General features: G+C 49.0%; 1 protein-coding gene across 1 annotated transcript; it reads right to left on the bottom strand.

Moving 5' to 3' along the window:
• Nucleotides 1-13,764: 13,764 nt before the first annotated feature.
• Nucleotides 13,765-14,491, bottom strand: LOC125506327 (defensin Ec-AMP-D2-like). Its single transcript, XM_048671170.1, has 2 exons — nucleotides 14,328-14,491; nucleotides 13,765-14,226 (listed from the first exon to the last, which is right to left on the bottom strand). The coding sequence occupies exons 1-2, from the start codon at nucleotides 14,389-14,391 to the stop codon at nucleotides 14,042-14,044; spliced, it is 249 nt and encodes an 82-aa protein (XP_048527127.1). The 5' UTR covers nucleotides 14,392-14,491; the 3' UTR covers nucleotides 13,765-14,041.
• Between the last annotated feature and the right edge of the window lie 489 nt (nucleotides 14,492-14,980).

Raw genomic sequence — 14,980 nt, 5'->3', positions numbered from 1 at the left:
ACTGGGCGCTGAACTTTATAGGCTTTTCCTTCTTCTTCCCACTCGACCGTGAGTACTGTACTGACAACTTGTCCAGTGGCTGCAATATAAAGCAGTAAAGGCTCTTTGCTGATTGGTGCAGCAAGCACCGGCTGGGTGGAAAGCAGGCTTTGAGCTCTGCAAACGCTGCATCAGCTTCGGGAGTCCACTCGAACTTATCAGACTTCTTCATCAGTCGGTAAAGAGGCAATGCCTTTTCACCGAGGCGAGAAATGAATCGACTCAAGGCGGCCAAGCAACCAGTAAGCTTCTGGACATCTTGCACACGCACAGGGCGTTTCATCCGAAGTATAGCACCAACTTTCTCTGGGTTAGCGTCGATCCCTCGTTCGGAAACGAGGAAACCGACTAACTTTCCGCCAGGAACTCCCAATGTGCACTTTAATGGATTAAGCTTGATATCATACCTTCTGAGGTTGGCAAAGGTTTCAGCAAGGTCAGCCAGCAGGTCGGAACCCTTACGTGACTTGACCACAATGTCATCCATGTATGCTTCCACATTCTGACTGATTTGAGTGAGCAGACACTTCTGGATCATCCTCATGAATGTGGCTCCGGTGTTCTTTAGGCCTAATGGCATGGTGACATAACAGAAGCATCCGAATGATGTGATGAAAGCCGTTTTTATCTCATCGGGTCCATACAGTCGGATCTGATGGTACCCGGAATAGGCGTCCAAAAAAACAAACGCTCACACCCCGCAGTTGAGTCGATGATTTGGTCGATGCGGGGGAGAGGAAAATGATCTTTCGGGAAGGTCCGATTGATATGCTTGAACTCAATGCACATGCGAAGTGAATCGTCCTTCTTGGGGACCATGACTACATTGGCGAGCCACTCGGAGTGGTAGATTTCTCGGATGAACTCAGCTGCCAGGAGCCGAGCCACTTCCTCACCAATTGCTTTTCTCTTCTGGACGGCGGACCGTCGGAGATGTTCCTTGACAGGTTTCACTTTCGGGTCGACTCGCAAACGATGCTCAGCCAGTCCTCTGGATACACCCGGCATGTCAGAAGGTTTCCATGCAAAGATGTCCCAGTTCTCACGGAGGAACTGGATGAGCGCTTCTTCCTATTTGATGTCGAGTGTCGTTGAAATATGAGTCGGAGCAGCATTAGGATCGGTCGGGTGGATATGAACCGGTTTCGTTTCTCCAGACGACTGAAATGCAGAGTCTGTGGCAGGCTTCTTAGCTCGCAGCAAATCACTCGGATCTGCATTTTTCTGGTACTCTTGCAATTCTACTACTGCCATTTGTGCATCGGCAATTTTTGAGCCCTTATGGAAGCACTCTTCTGCCTTCTGTCGATTGCCAGTGATAGTGATCACCCCTCTGGGACCAGGCATCTTCAATTTGAGATACACGTAACATGGTCGAGCCATAAAACGTGCATAAGCGGGCCTTCCCAGAATAGCATGGTAAGCACTCTTGAAGTCCACCACTTCAAATGTCAACCTCTCCTTGCGGTAATTCTTGGAATCGCCAAAAACCACATCAAGGGCGATCTGGCCGAGTGACTGGGCCTTCTTGCCAGGTATAACTCCATGAAAACTCATATTTATTTCGCTAAGCTTGGACATCGGAATGCCCATCCCTTTCAGAGTTTCAGCATAAAGGATATTTAGACCACTGCCACCATCCATCAGTACCTTAGTTAGTCGAGTGCCTTCAACAACAGGGTCGACTACCAGCGCTTGCCTCCTAGGGGTGGCTATATGTGCTGGATGATCCGACTGGTCGAATGTGATGGCAGTCTGGGACCATTTCAGATAACTGGGTGTTGCCGGAGCAACCATGTTCGCCTCTCTGTTAATAACTTTCAATCGGCTTTTGCTCTTAACATCAGCAAAAATCATCAGAGTGGAATTGACATTGGGAAAACCATCATCATCTTCTTCCCTTTCCTCACCCTTGTCCGACTCCTTCTCCTTCTCCTTGGGTTTGTTTCTCTCGAAACTATTGGATCAGGAGACGACACTGTCGAGTGGTGTGCTTAGGGTAAATGAGATTCCCCTCTTCATCTTTTTTGGTACGAATGTGGCATGGTAAATCCAACACATCATTCCCATCTTGATATTTAAATTTCTTGGGAGTCCAGGGCCCTTTGGGCTTCCCCTTTAATTTCCCTTGGGCCACAACTAAAGCTTCACCAGGGGCAGCTGGTCCGTCCTTGCGCTTCTGTTTCTGACTGGAATTCCCTCGTCCAGTTTCTTGGGCGACTGTTTTGTGCTTGCCACTCCGGAGTCGGTCTTCCTTCTCACCATTGGCATACTTGGTGGCAATCTCCATTATTCGGCTTAGGGACATATCTCCTGTCCGACCGAACTTCAGATTCAACTCTCTGTACATAACACCTACCTTGAAGGCACAAACTACTTGGTGATCTGACACATTCTTCATTGTATGGTGCAGTGTGATCCATCTCTGGATATAATCTCTCAAAGTTTAATCCGGCTTCTGCATATAGGACTGCAGCTCTGTCAACCCCGTCGGCCTTTTGCATGTACCTTCAAAGGTTCTAACAAACACTCGGGCAAGTTTTTCCCAACTATATATACTGCCATGTGCTAACTGATTCAACCACGCTCTGGCTGAGCCCTCCAACATCAAAGGAAGGTGCTTCATGGCCACTTCATCATTGCCGCCACCGATCTGCACAGCCACTCGGTAGTCCTCAAGCCAAGTGGCAGGCTTGGCTCTCCAGTGAACTTGTTGACTCCAGTCGCCAATCTGAATTGGGAGGAATCACTGCTGCTCTGATGGCTCTGCTGAAACACTCGGGACCTGAAACATGCACCCTGCTTCCAGTCTATAATCTCTATCATGGCCCTCTGTGTCTGCCATGTTCCTGTCAACCAGACCTTGAACGAGAATAGATCTCGCATCAAAGCCTGGCTCTCTGGGGTCGACGGGAATTCTTCGTTCGCCGCTATGGGGGCGTCTGTCCTCTTGCCGCTGATGCACGTATGACCCACTCCTCGGAGGAGGCGTGGGCACTCGACGACGGTCATCGTGGTCGAGTCGATGATCATACTGCTCATGGTTCCTGTACTGATCCTGCCGGTGCCCATGTCCCTCACGCCGCGGAGGCGATCTTGGGCTGTGAGCAGATTGGACAGTGTCTGTCACCACAAATCGGCTATGAATCCTATTTCGCGACTGAGATACTGCTGTATTTTGTTCTCCTGCTGCCCGGAGTAAAGCCCGGATCTGCATCAAATCTCGGCCAGCTTCTGACTGGGAAGGCTGAATTGACTCCGCTATTCGGGCTGCAGCTGTGAGATTCAGGATCGGAGTTTGGTATACCTGAGTCGGGGGCAGAAAAAGTTGGCGTCAACTGGACTCAGGAATCCGCTGCCGAGCACGCTCGTCGAGTGCGCGCTGGAGGTTCTCCAGTCGAGTGCGCTCAGCCAAGTTGGCTAGGCGCGCCTCCTCCAAGGCCCGGGCCTCGGGGGTTTCTCCAACAATAGGAGTGTGAAGTGCATCCACATTGCGGCGGCGAAGATCTTCCCTCTGCTGCGAAGAGAGGGGTTCAGGGCGGTACTCTTCGTGGACGCACGACGGATCGCCGACGCCATCGCCACCGTCGTCGCGAGGGAAGCCAGGAGGACTGCGCGGTCCATTGACCATCAAGACTTCCGCCGCGGGGTCACTGCTATCGCACTTGGATGCAGTCTCGACGGAGCCAGTCAGTAGGTCAAACAGGCCATAGAGAGTTTCATCGGGCTCGATCGCCGCGATTTGTTGGGTGGCCGATTGGCGGGCCACCGCGTGCCTCACCCATCGCTGAAGTCGTGACCGACCGGATCGCTTGCGCCGGCGAGTAGCGGGGAGCGAGGACACCGTAGGAGCCGACTGATACTGAGTCGACGGATGTCAAATAAGGACGCCGCGGACGCACGCGCGGAAGTGCGTCGCCCCGCAGATGGGGAGCGCGTCGACGTCGAGTGGAGCCTCGTGGAGCCAAGCGGAGCCGTCGGCGATGAAGACGAGTGCGCCAAGACGGATCTCACGGCCCTCAGCCAATCCTTCGCCAGAAACCATGATGATGGGAATCGGAAAAATTGCAACTTCTCCAACAAACTGCTAAGACACCTGCCCCATGGTGGGCGCCAACTGTCGTGGGTCTAAGACTGACAGTGGAATGGGGGTAGGTATGAGGAGGCAAGATCCTAGCTATGGAGTAGTTGTACACACGAGTTTATGAGTTTGGGCCCTTCATGGAGGAAGTAACAGCCCTACGTCTCGGTGCCCGGAGGCGGACGACTGGATTGTGTATATGTGTGTGTTTACAAAAGGATGTGAACCCTTGTCCCAGAGGAGGGGAGTGGCTTATATAGAGTGCGCCAGGACCCCAGCTCTCCGCCGTTACACAGGATTCAATGTACATTAAGAGTGGAACATTACTGGTAACGCCAGCAATTAAGTGATATAAATGATAATTAAGTCTATGAGTAAACGCCCGACCGTTGTTGTGTAGAGTGGTTTTAGGTCTTCTGTACGTCGAGTGGTTACTATGACGGTCGAGTGTCATTGATTTTTCCGAGTGGAATGTCTCTGGTCGAGTGGATGATGGTACCCTTCGAGTGCTTCTGGCTTTAGGGCGATGACCTTGGGGAGGGCGTCTAGGTCAGGCCTATGACCCTACCCTAGGTACATAGCATCATCAGGCGGGATGGCCGCCGCGGCAGGGTATGCCAGTGGCGGGTTATTGCCGCCCTCGAGGTACTCCAGCACCTCGTGGAGCGTGCGGCCTGGGACGCCCCACCAGACGCGGCGGTCGTTGCTATTCTTGACGCTGCCGACCACCGGCGCCCCGTTCGTGGACGCCAGCTGCTGCGTGCCGTCACTGGAAGTAGTCCGCCCACGCCGTGTGGTTGTCGGCGACGTATTGGGGGAGGATGCGTTGTTCCTCCGTGAGGGACGCCTGCACGTGGTCGACCTCGGCGGCAAAAACGCCGGGGCGCGTCGACGTCGAGCACCGAGGGGATGGGGACGTCGCCGTTGCTGAGCCTCCACCCCATCGGCCCGGCGCGCATGTCCGGCTGCGTCGGGATGTTGGCCTCGAAAAGCAGCCACCCCTCGCACTCCTGGAGCGAGCGGCGGCCAAAGCCGTTGGCCGCCGCGGCGTCGCCTGGGAAGCGCTCGGCCATCGCCGGGGAAGGGGAGGGCGGGGGAGCTCGGCGGCGCGGACGAGAAAGAGCGAAGACGGGGGAGCTCGGCGGCTAGTTTGGGCTCGGGCTGGTATGGCCAACGGCGAGGGGGAGAGGCGGGTTTTATAGCCCACGCCGTGTGTACGCGTGGCGGGAGGGGAGGCGTCGTCGCGCCGCCCGTGACGTGCCGCCTGTGAGGAATCAATGGCAAGGCTGACCGGCGGCAGCCTTGCCATTGATTCCCCATGGGAAACCTAGGCGTTCTGGGGGAAGATGAGGCGTCGTCTCGCTGACGCGGCTGGCCCGTAGTTCTTCGCGTCAAAAACGCTCGCCCCGGCGCCCCGGGCACCCCCCAGCGCGCCAGGTTTGGTCTGGGTACGCCGGCGTCAATTTCAGCCCAAGCCGGTGAAAAACGAACTCCTGAAACACGACTGGACCATTTTTTGGGCGCCGACGCGAAAAAAATCTGAAGAGGGCTTGTTGGGATGCGGCTGGAGATGCTCTTAAAGATACTGCGGCTGAACTTCCTGAATTTCGGTTCAGGCTTGTGAAACAGAGGAGGACACTGAGCAGATCACCAACTTGCATGAGCTGCTAGTGCTAGGAGCGGGTGTAGAGAGAGGACAATGCTTGGCTGCTTGAGGCCCCTTTGTTTATTGCTGAGTTGCTCAATCATGATTGTAAAGATATCGAAAATATTAACACCCACACGTGTGGGCGTTTGCATCTCGCCCACACACGTGGATCCGCGTTCGTTTGTAAGCGCACGAATCTTGGCATGCTTCTAGTGCCAAGTAGGACTGAGCTGGTGTGTGGGCATTCACCTGATCGTCCACACGGCCGTTTCATCACACGAGAGGGGCCCGTGTGTGGGCGTTCAGCAGTTCGCCCACACGACACTTTCCACTCACGCACAAGGGCTGGTGTGTGGGCATTTGTCATCTCGCCCACACGCCCATCTCATCTCCCACACCCAAGTTGCCACTTGCCATGTGTTTTGTAGTGCACATGGCAACTGCCCTAGTGTGCTTTATAAGCAGGTGGCAACTTTTTTTTTACCCGAACATGTCAGTTGCCATATTTTTTGCAGGGTACACGGCAACTGCCCTAGTGTGCTTGTAAGCAGATGGCAACTCTCTCTTTTTTACCCGAACATGTTGTTTTGCCATGTCTTTTTGTAGCGCTACACGGCAACTGCCTAGTGTTAGTAGGTGGCAATTCCTAAGGTTTTCAAATCATGGCAACTGTAGTAAAACCAGACCATACATGGCAACTGTCTAGTGTTAGTAGGTGGCAAACTCCTAACGTTTTCAAATCATTGCAACTATAGTAAACCATACATGGCAACAACCGCAGTTGCCCAAAAATGACATCTGGAACTTTTGACATGAGATGGCAACTGCAGTTGAGCAACCATGGCAACTGTAGTTGTCTGACATGGCAACCGTAGTTCAGCGACATGGCAACTGCAGTTAAACGAACATGGACGAGGGTCTGGACCATGGCAACTGCGGACGCGCGGTGACTGTCACGCGGGACGTGCAGGACCACGAGGTACGAGGCCTGATGTACGGGGCGTGTGTGCGTTATCTATTTCGCCCACACGCACGCGTATGAGAGGGTTCAGGAGGGAAAAAAAGAGGTGTGTGGACATTACTTGTTTTTGCCCACACGTAGGTGTGTGGGCTGTTCCTCTTATACACCACATAAAATATGTGAGCAGATCTCCTAACGCCCACACGTGTGGCACTTATCGACGTCCAAAGATATTACTGCGCGTTAATAATTCTCATGTTCCTGCGAAACAAAAGAGTCCACCGTTGAATACATGTTTTGAGTTTTTTTTTCAGGTGAAATAATTGTATTACTCAACTCACCAAGTCCTTACAATCATCAAATGATCAGCAGCTAGCCCTAGAGACTCATCAGGCCAGAACCTACCCAAGTCATGGTTCTTCATCAAAATTTGCTAGACTATCAGTAACTCTATTTTGTGAGCGGGCTACATGAGTAATACAACAAGTACGAAGATTCATAAGATAACTAATCTCCTTGGTAAGTGAAGTAAAAAATTGATCTACTATCTCCGTTTCAGTTTACAAGTTCTACGCGTATACCTAGGTTATTAATTTTATCATCTTAATATAAACTATATAACACAAAAATTATACGGTTTGAAAATAGAACATCTGAAGTTTATATTGGTATATTTTTTGTAATATATGACTTGTATTAGGTTGGTCAAATTAATGATCTAGGAGCACGCACACGCCCTGTAAACTGAAAAAAAGATAGTATCTGTTTCCTTCGCCTGGGCTAATCTAGGGCTTTTAGCATATGTATTGTTCATCCTCATAGTCCATAATTTTTTTGCAGCTTGTAAATCAAGAAATTTCATACTGAAATTTTACACACAAACACATTACATCCTTGCATACATCTGTGTTGTTTTTCAGAATTTTGTGAAACTGAAAAAATAGGATTTTGAAAATTTCAAATTAAAGGCCTTCATGGCTCTTTTAGCAGTTTGTATCTTGTAAGGACATGCGGGGGTTTCGTTAATGAAATGGAAAGAAATATCTTTCGTAAAAAATGTTAGCACACTTGGGTTTTTTCTCTTTGGAAATTGCCACGTAATATAGTGAATGTGAGCTTCTGAGCCTATATTATGGCTCTAAATCTATATCTATATCTATATTTATACCTATACCTACTAATAAAGCAGGTGTGTTTCGCCAACTTTTTTCATCCGTTCACCCATATTATTATTTATTTTTTAGAGATTTTTTATTATCCGAGGTGGTACTATTTTTTGTTTATGATTTTCCACGCACGGGTGCTTCTATTGGGATAGGCCAAATTGTTCGGGCCCAGCAAGGCGGCCCAGTGAAAAAAATTAGTGCCTGGTGTGCAACTCGAACTCTCAACCTCATGTACAACAACAATTGTCACGACCGACTCATACAGCTCAAGCTGTGTGATATTATAACGTTGCTAAGCCTATTAAATAGTCCTACATTGCTCGCTTAAATCCAATCTTTCTAATTTATACTAGGTAATTGCCCATACGTTGCCATGGGAATGTAGATATGTATAGCTCAAACGACACATATAAATAAATAATCCATTTATCTTTCCCTGAGTTACCACACATGCAAATGCATGTTCTGCCCTCATTCTACTTTTGGCTCGCCATGAATGGAATATTGTCATCAATCCTTCTCTCCAATTGTCCTCGACAAATATTTTCTCAATTATTATTCTTCCAAAATAATATACATACATGGCCACAATGAATATTATTAGTGATGAACTGATGATGCACAAGCATGGCCTCATCATGTTATTATGTATCTTAATAGCCAAACAAGCCCTTTTTTCATTTATCAAGAAACTAACCTTAATACTGGGCACAATCATGCAAATACATAAGACCATGCTAGACTAAATAATAAATTCGAATCATTGCATACATACAAATAATTTTTCTCGGTCCGCACAGGGCGCACCCCCCGCCGCCAAGCCCCCCCCCCCGCCGCCCCCCCCCCCCCCGCCTCGCCGCCGCCAGAGGGGTCGCCGACGAAGTCCGCACGGCTGCCAGGGAAGGTGGCGGCGAGGCCGTGCCGCTCCGTCTCCACGCGGAGGGCCTCTGTAGCCGAGGCAGTGGCCTCGGATGGTGCGGCGCCGCCTGCTTTGCGGCGAGCGGTGTCTGCTGGTGCTCCTCCTTCCCACTTGGCCGTGCGGGCGGTGAGTGGTTGAGGCGTTGGGCGATGGTCGAGGCGGGTGGCCTCGTGCCCCTGGCTGCGCGTCAAATCTGGAGGTCTTCTTCCTCCCCCTTCCCTTGCCTGTTCCTCGCTGGATCTGGGTCGTGGCGGGCGTCGGTCGCCGGATCCGTTGAAAGTGGGGTTGCCGGAGTTGAGAGCTCGGACCGGGAGAAATCTTTGACCGGCTTTTCCGGCCACGACGGCGGTGACGCCGGCTGGCATCATTCCCCTTCTCGGAGGCGCCGTCGAGGTTCGATCCCCTCTCCCTCCCCTCTCATACCCGGGTGAAAACCTTTGCCAGTTCTGGTCTAGGCGGCAGCGGCGCGGCTTGCGTCGTCACCTTCCTGAAGGTGTCGTCTTGGGCGAGTTGGGGGTGTGCATTGGCGTTTAGATGTGGTTCTCCGGCGCGCAGCGACATCTCAGTTGGAGATAACACTGGGATTTTTCACAAGATTAGCTCTCTGGGGTGTCCGTAGGCCGGCCGTTTGTGTGTTGCCATGGTGGGGGGAGGGGATAAGGTTCCTCTCCCCTGCATGCAGCAGCACGGCATAGGCGATTCAGACATGGATTCTAATTAAGCAAAAGTCATGTCTCAGCTTCAGGTGTTTATCAACTCTGCGATTGTTTCTTTGTTGCCCTCGTCCTTCTACAGCTTCTTCTCTTCGTGTGGTGACCATTGAGCTGCAGTTTGGCCCTTCTCCTGGTGATCTTGCACAGTGGGTTGGTCACACTGAGTATCTCCCAAGGCGATACTGAATCTACCGCTCCTTGCTCTAGGGTGAGCTGCTTCAATTTGCGACGGTCCGGCGCCCTTCGATCCAGGGCGAGGGGCAAGGGTCCCCTTCGGAATTGAAGAAGGAAGGTTCGATGATGGTGGTCTCCTTTGGGTTTGATGAGGGCATGTTCATCTTCGCTGAGCGCGATTTCCTCTTGAAGCTCGCTTGCTGTCACTGTTTTGGTGCTTAATTCGCGTCGAAGAGCTCCATCAACATTTAGCTAGACTTCCGGTAGAATATCCTTGTGCTCTCTGTTGTGGTGTGTGTAAGCTGTTTGGAAGCACCTTGTATCTGCTGTTTTCAGTTTTCTTTGTTTTCTTTCTTGTTGTTTGGGTCGTTGTAAGTTCTGGCCGGTTGATGGCTTTGTTAATTCAAAGCCGGGCTCTTCTGGAGCCTTCGTTCCAAAAAAACTAAATAATAAATTCTTGTGACCAAAACAATGGACAGTGGCATTGCATCACAACTTAAAAAGAAGAAAGTTTTGAAAAGAATTAACCAACTCAGATAGTATATGCTGGAAAAAGCATGCGAATATAAATAGTGCTAGTCTTAAAAGGATAGTTACAATTTTTTTTCCAACCTAACTAAGAGTACAACCGGAGACTTAGAATGATGAGTTCCTTCTAGCTCGCAAATGATTTACGTTTTCTGCAATACAGAGAATAATCAGTGCGTATTGAGAGCCTGATTTTTCTGAGAAATATAATCAATATATTCATGGGATGACCCTGACAAAGAGGAAGATGAACAATGAAGCAATTAAGAAACAAGCTAGCTCCCATCAGGCCATTGCACGTATCTTACATGACTGCATCATGCAGGCTAGCTTGCCATCATGCAGATCCCCGTAACTATACCAAGGAAAAAGTACATTACAAATGGCAATCAAGCAGATATGAAACACAGCAGAAAATTATAAAACATTGAGGACCTCTGTCGCGCTGCCGTCTACTTGGAGAAAAGGGCTCTGCGGCGACAATCAACGTAGGTGCGCAGAGGCGATGCAGGTTAGGTGGGCCTCTAGTGTCCTGCATTGTTGTTGTAGACTCGAGGCGAGTACTGGACAATACCATGATTTTACCTTGGTCATGGTGCTTCGGCCGATTCTCCTCGAGGAGGATGGTGGCCTCCCGGCGCGGTGCGAGCGGGATCCTATATATCCACGATGCAGGTACCCTAGATAAGGAAGGGAGAGATATTTATGGAGAGAAAAAATCAGCACGCAGAAAAGGCAAGAAATAAACCAAGATAAGGAAGCGAAGAATATGCCCGTGATCACCATGTGAGAATTGATTGCGTTATGCATTGACAAAGAAGAGATTGATTACCATGTGAGAATTGAATGTGTTACCAAAGATTGATCCTGGTTTGTCCGAAAAAAACAAAACCTGTTTATTCGGGAATTCCTTCCTGCATGTGATCTAGCGGACGATCTTGAGGCGATCTTGAGGCAGACGTCGTCTTCTCTTCCGCTGAATTCGGGAATTCCTTCCTGCATGTGAGACACGGCCTTAACTGCCCTGCAATCTCCGCGATTATATTCCCTACATACACGTGATTGCTTCCTTCTGATGCTAGCACCATTACATTATTGCATGCAGAAATATCGGGAGCAAGAAAATCGCCAGAGATATCGCTTCGTTTTATTGTATTGTATCGTATACTAAACATTCCATCCAGTGACAAATTGATTGCGTCTGGTTACCTTACGTGATGATGATAAAACCGGCAGGGAGAAAACCGGTGCATGGGGAAAGAAAATCGCTACAAAGGAGAGGGGGTCGTACGAGAGGTTGGACGAAGAGGGGGCAACGTAAGAGGGGAAACGGAACACTCCGTTTCTTTTAGGTAGTAGAGATAGAGATACGCTCTGGATTTTTCTAACCATTAAGAAGGCGTCTCGGGAATTAATAAGGAAATAGATGTACCGTAATAAGGAAGGAAAGAGAAAGAATGAAGAAGGAATTAGGGATTTCAGGTGTGACAGGAAAATACAGAAGGAAATTGGAGGAAAGAATAAAGGAAAGAGAAAGAAAATAGAAAGGAGAAATAAATACGGAAAGAGGGATGCATGCGTAAGAAATTGATAGAAGGAAAGAATAAATGAGAGAGGAAAAAAAAATAAGGAAATAATAAAGAGGAAAGAGGAAAAAAAATAGGAGGAGAGAGAAAGGAAGTAGAAGGAAACATAAAGAAGGAAAGTGGGATGCATGCGTTGGAGCACTTGCCAATTAAACAACGTCATACCAAGCGCTGGATCTCTCAAGGAGATGCTGATTAGAAGATCAATAAGAAGCCCACACACGGCGTCAGACAAGTAAAGTTTTTAAAGGAACAAATCTTGCAGTTGCCTTTGGCTTTATGCCAAATGGTAAAAAAATTGAAGTGTAGATTTCTTGAAAAAAACAATATTTTCCGTCCTTTCGTGTGCTCACAATTTCAACTATATCAAATGTTTACAAATGGTCATTTACCCCCAATTGTTAAAAACTAAAGCATTTAGTCTCTCGGACTAATTAATTAGAGTGCTTTTAGTAAAAACTGAACTAAATTTGTATGGCACTTGAGACAGTTGAAATTTTTGACCATTTGATTCCATCTTCTGCCGTGGGATCATCATCCCACCCACCTATAACATATGCACCTCATAGGTTAGTCATGATTACTAAAATATGAATGTTCATCTTTACTAACCGTACAATTGTTTTCTTTGGTGGTTTAATTGAGGACCATTGGTAATTATGTCTAGAAAATATCATAGTTTTTCTACATGGTCCGAGGCTTATTCAATTACTGAACTGATGACTTTTTCTTTGTTTCTAAATTTGTTTAACCGCTTTTTTGTAGCTGAATTGCTAGGCGTTGTGTTACGTGCACATGCCATGGGTGAACTATTTCTATATATCTGAATTGTTGATGTCAGGAACTAAGATGCGATATTGTGATACTAATATTCGATGTGTTGGAATTGTTTAACTCAAGAGCAAAATATTAACTGTAACACCCCAAAAAATATATGATTAAATCATAAAATAAAAGTCTTCATTTTTGGTCATGTGCTATGTTTTCTCACCAAAGTACTAAGAGTCCGACTCAGAGCCCCGGCTGTATGTGACACAAACTCCGCACTTTTCTTTATTATATTAGCCAGAGATGAAGGATCTTTGTACAACTCTCCTAATATCATGTGACACGAACTGTGCTCCGCTACCAAGTCCATGAACTTGGCAGACACTGGTTCATGGAAATTGGTGTCACCTCCATAGTAAAACAAGGGCGTTGTACTAAAATGCACTTTACCATTTTTTGATATAATATGATATTTATTGGGCATCACTAAGCAATACCATCAAAGACGTTCGAAGATACACACAACTAGGAAGATATTTATGTGGTTCAAATTGCATGCACCTGTAGTACATTTATGAAATACTAACACGATTAAGTTTTTTGCGCAACACATCTTTACATGTTGTTTCTCTCGTGGCAGCGTGGAGGATTTCAAGGAGTTTGTTGATGTCGTCATGTCTCGTGATGGGTCATTGGGTTAGTGATGTGGTGTTTTTTCTCTCCCGCTGCAACGCACGGACATTTGTGCTAGTATTAAAAATATGATTTCATTCTAAAACATACTAATATATGAATATATTTTGAAAATGACAAAATTAATTAATTTCAATAGAAGATAAGTACTATTCATTACCCGAAAAAGGATAGAAAAATAGAATAGTGTTCGTTTATTTTTTTATTTTATGTTTTTGAGGATTAGTGCTCGTTTATTCTGGACCGGGCATGGCTCAGGATTAGATTTGCGGGGCTGGGCTTTTTAAAGCCCGGCCCAAGAAATGCTCAGGTCTAGCAGCGGTCCTTGCGCATGCGTAACGCCGGGTGTCAGCTGCCACTGCACATTTGTCTCAAAAAAAAAGCTGCCACTGCACATGGCGCGATCACACGGAAGTGTAGTATGCACACAACACCTACAGGTACCATGTGACATACATGTCCAATTGTATACAGAGCGGGTGAGTGCCTGAGAGAACAAGCATACAACATTCATGATTTGCCCAAAATAAAATCTTACTACATGAGAGAAGGATTGACCGGCCGGGATAATCCCATAAACCCAACAAGAAACAACAACGCATGCACACTGGTAATAATCATACAAAAAACAAACAAGGGACTCGCACCCATCTTGCCGAGACAAGCTGAGATTTATTCATGGACACGCACACGCACGGACGCTTGCAGAAAGGCCACCCTGAAGGCCGAGGCGGAAGAAGGCATCACCCGGAGGAGGGAGGCTTGTTAATGGTGGCAGTGGGTGGTGCAGAAGCAGCGGCGTCGGAATCCGCGGCACTTGCCGTCGGGGAAGCCCTCGGTCTTGCAGACGTTGGCGCAGTTGGACCTGCGCACGCAGGGCCCCCTGAACCTGTGGCTCCTCGACTCGCACGTCCGCGCCTCCGCCACCATCACCGGCCCTCCCAGCTCCCCTGCAACGCCACTCAGATCAGAACTTCACAAGTTCAGAACCAAACCAAGTGCCACACAGCTCACGGCAGACGGCACCGCTGCTATGCGTACGTCTACGTACCTGTGGCGGCGAGCAGCAGCACGAGGAGGAGCGCCGCCGAGAGGAGCCTGCGTGAAGCCTCCATGGATCGACCGACTAGAGCTCGGATGTCAGGGTGTTGGGGGAGGGAGGGATATAGCTGGTGTGGTGTGTGTGAGCAGCCCAGCCCGGGGACCTGCCTTATATAGAGGCACGGGCCGCACGCACAAGCGATGCCAATGCCATCGGGTGGTCACACACACCGATGCGCGCGGCAGTCAGAGCAAGTGTGCGCCTCAAAGGAAAAAGGCGACAAAGCGCCAAGCAACGTGGACGCCCCAGCACGTACGTGCTGTCGTGCTTTGCTACCGTCCGCTCCAGCGCCTCGGCGATCACAGTGCAGAGCTAGCTAGCTACTACTAGCCGTTACTTGCACTGCTACCAGCGTTTGTCCTCGAGCTATGGTGAACCGCTACAGCAAATTCACGTGACCTACGGCGCCGAGGATTATTGGTTGGCTCGCCGTGAGAGCGGCGAGCGGTTTTGTCGCGAGCGCCTCCGGTCCGGTGAACACGGAACGCTAGCTACGGCGGCCAGCTAGCTGCGGCCCCGCTGTGCACGCCTCGGTCCGGTCACCGGCGAATGTTTACAGTTGCGCAGTGCGGCGGCGGCGCTTTACCCTTTACCGTTTGATG

Source organism: Triticum urartu, chromosome 5 (genome assembly GCF_003073215.2).
Source record: "Triticum urartu cultivar G1812 chromosome 5, Tu2.1, whole genome shotgun sequence".
Classification (NCBI taxonomy): Eukaryota; Viridiplantae; Streptophyta; class Magnoliopsida; order Poales; family Poaceae; genus Triticum; species Triticum urartu.
Note: the sequence above shows the minus strand (reverse complement) of the source record. Positions and strands in the feature narration are given on the sequence as shown.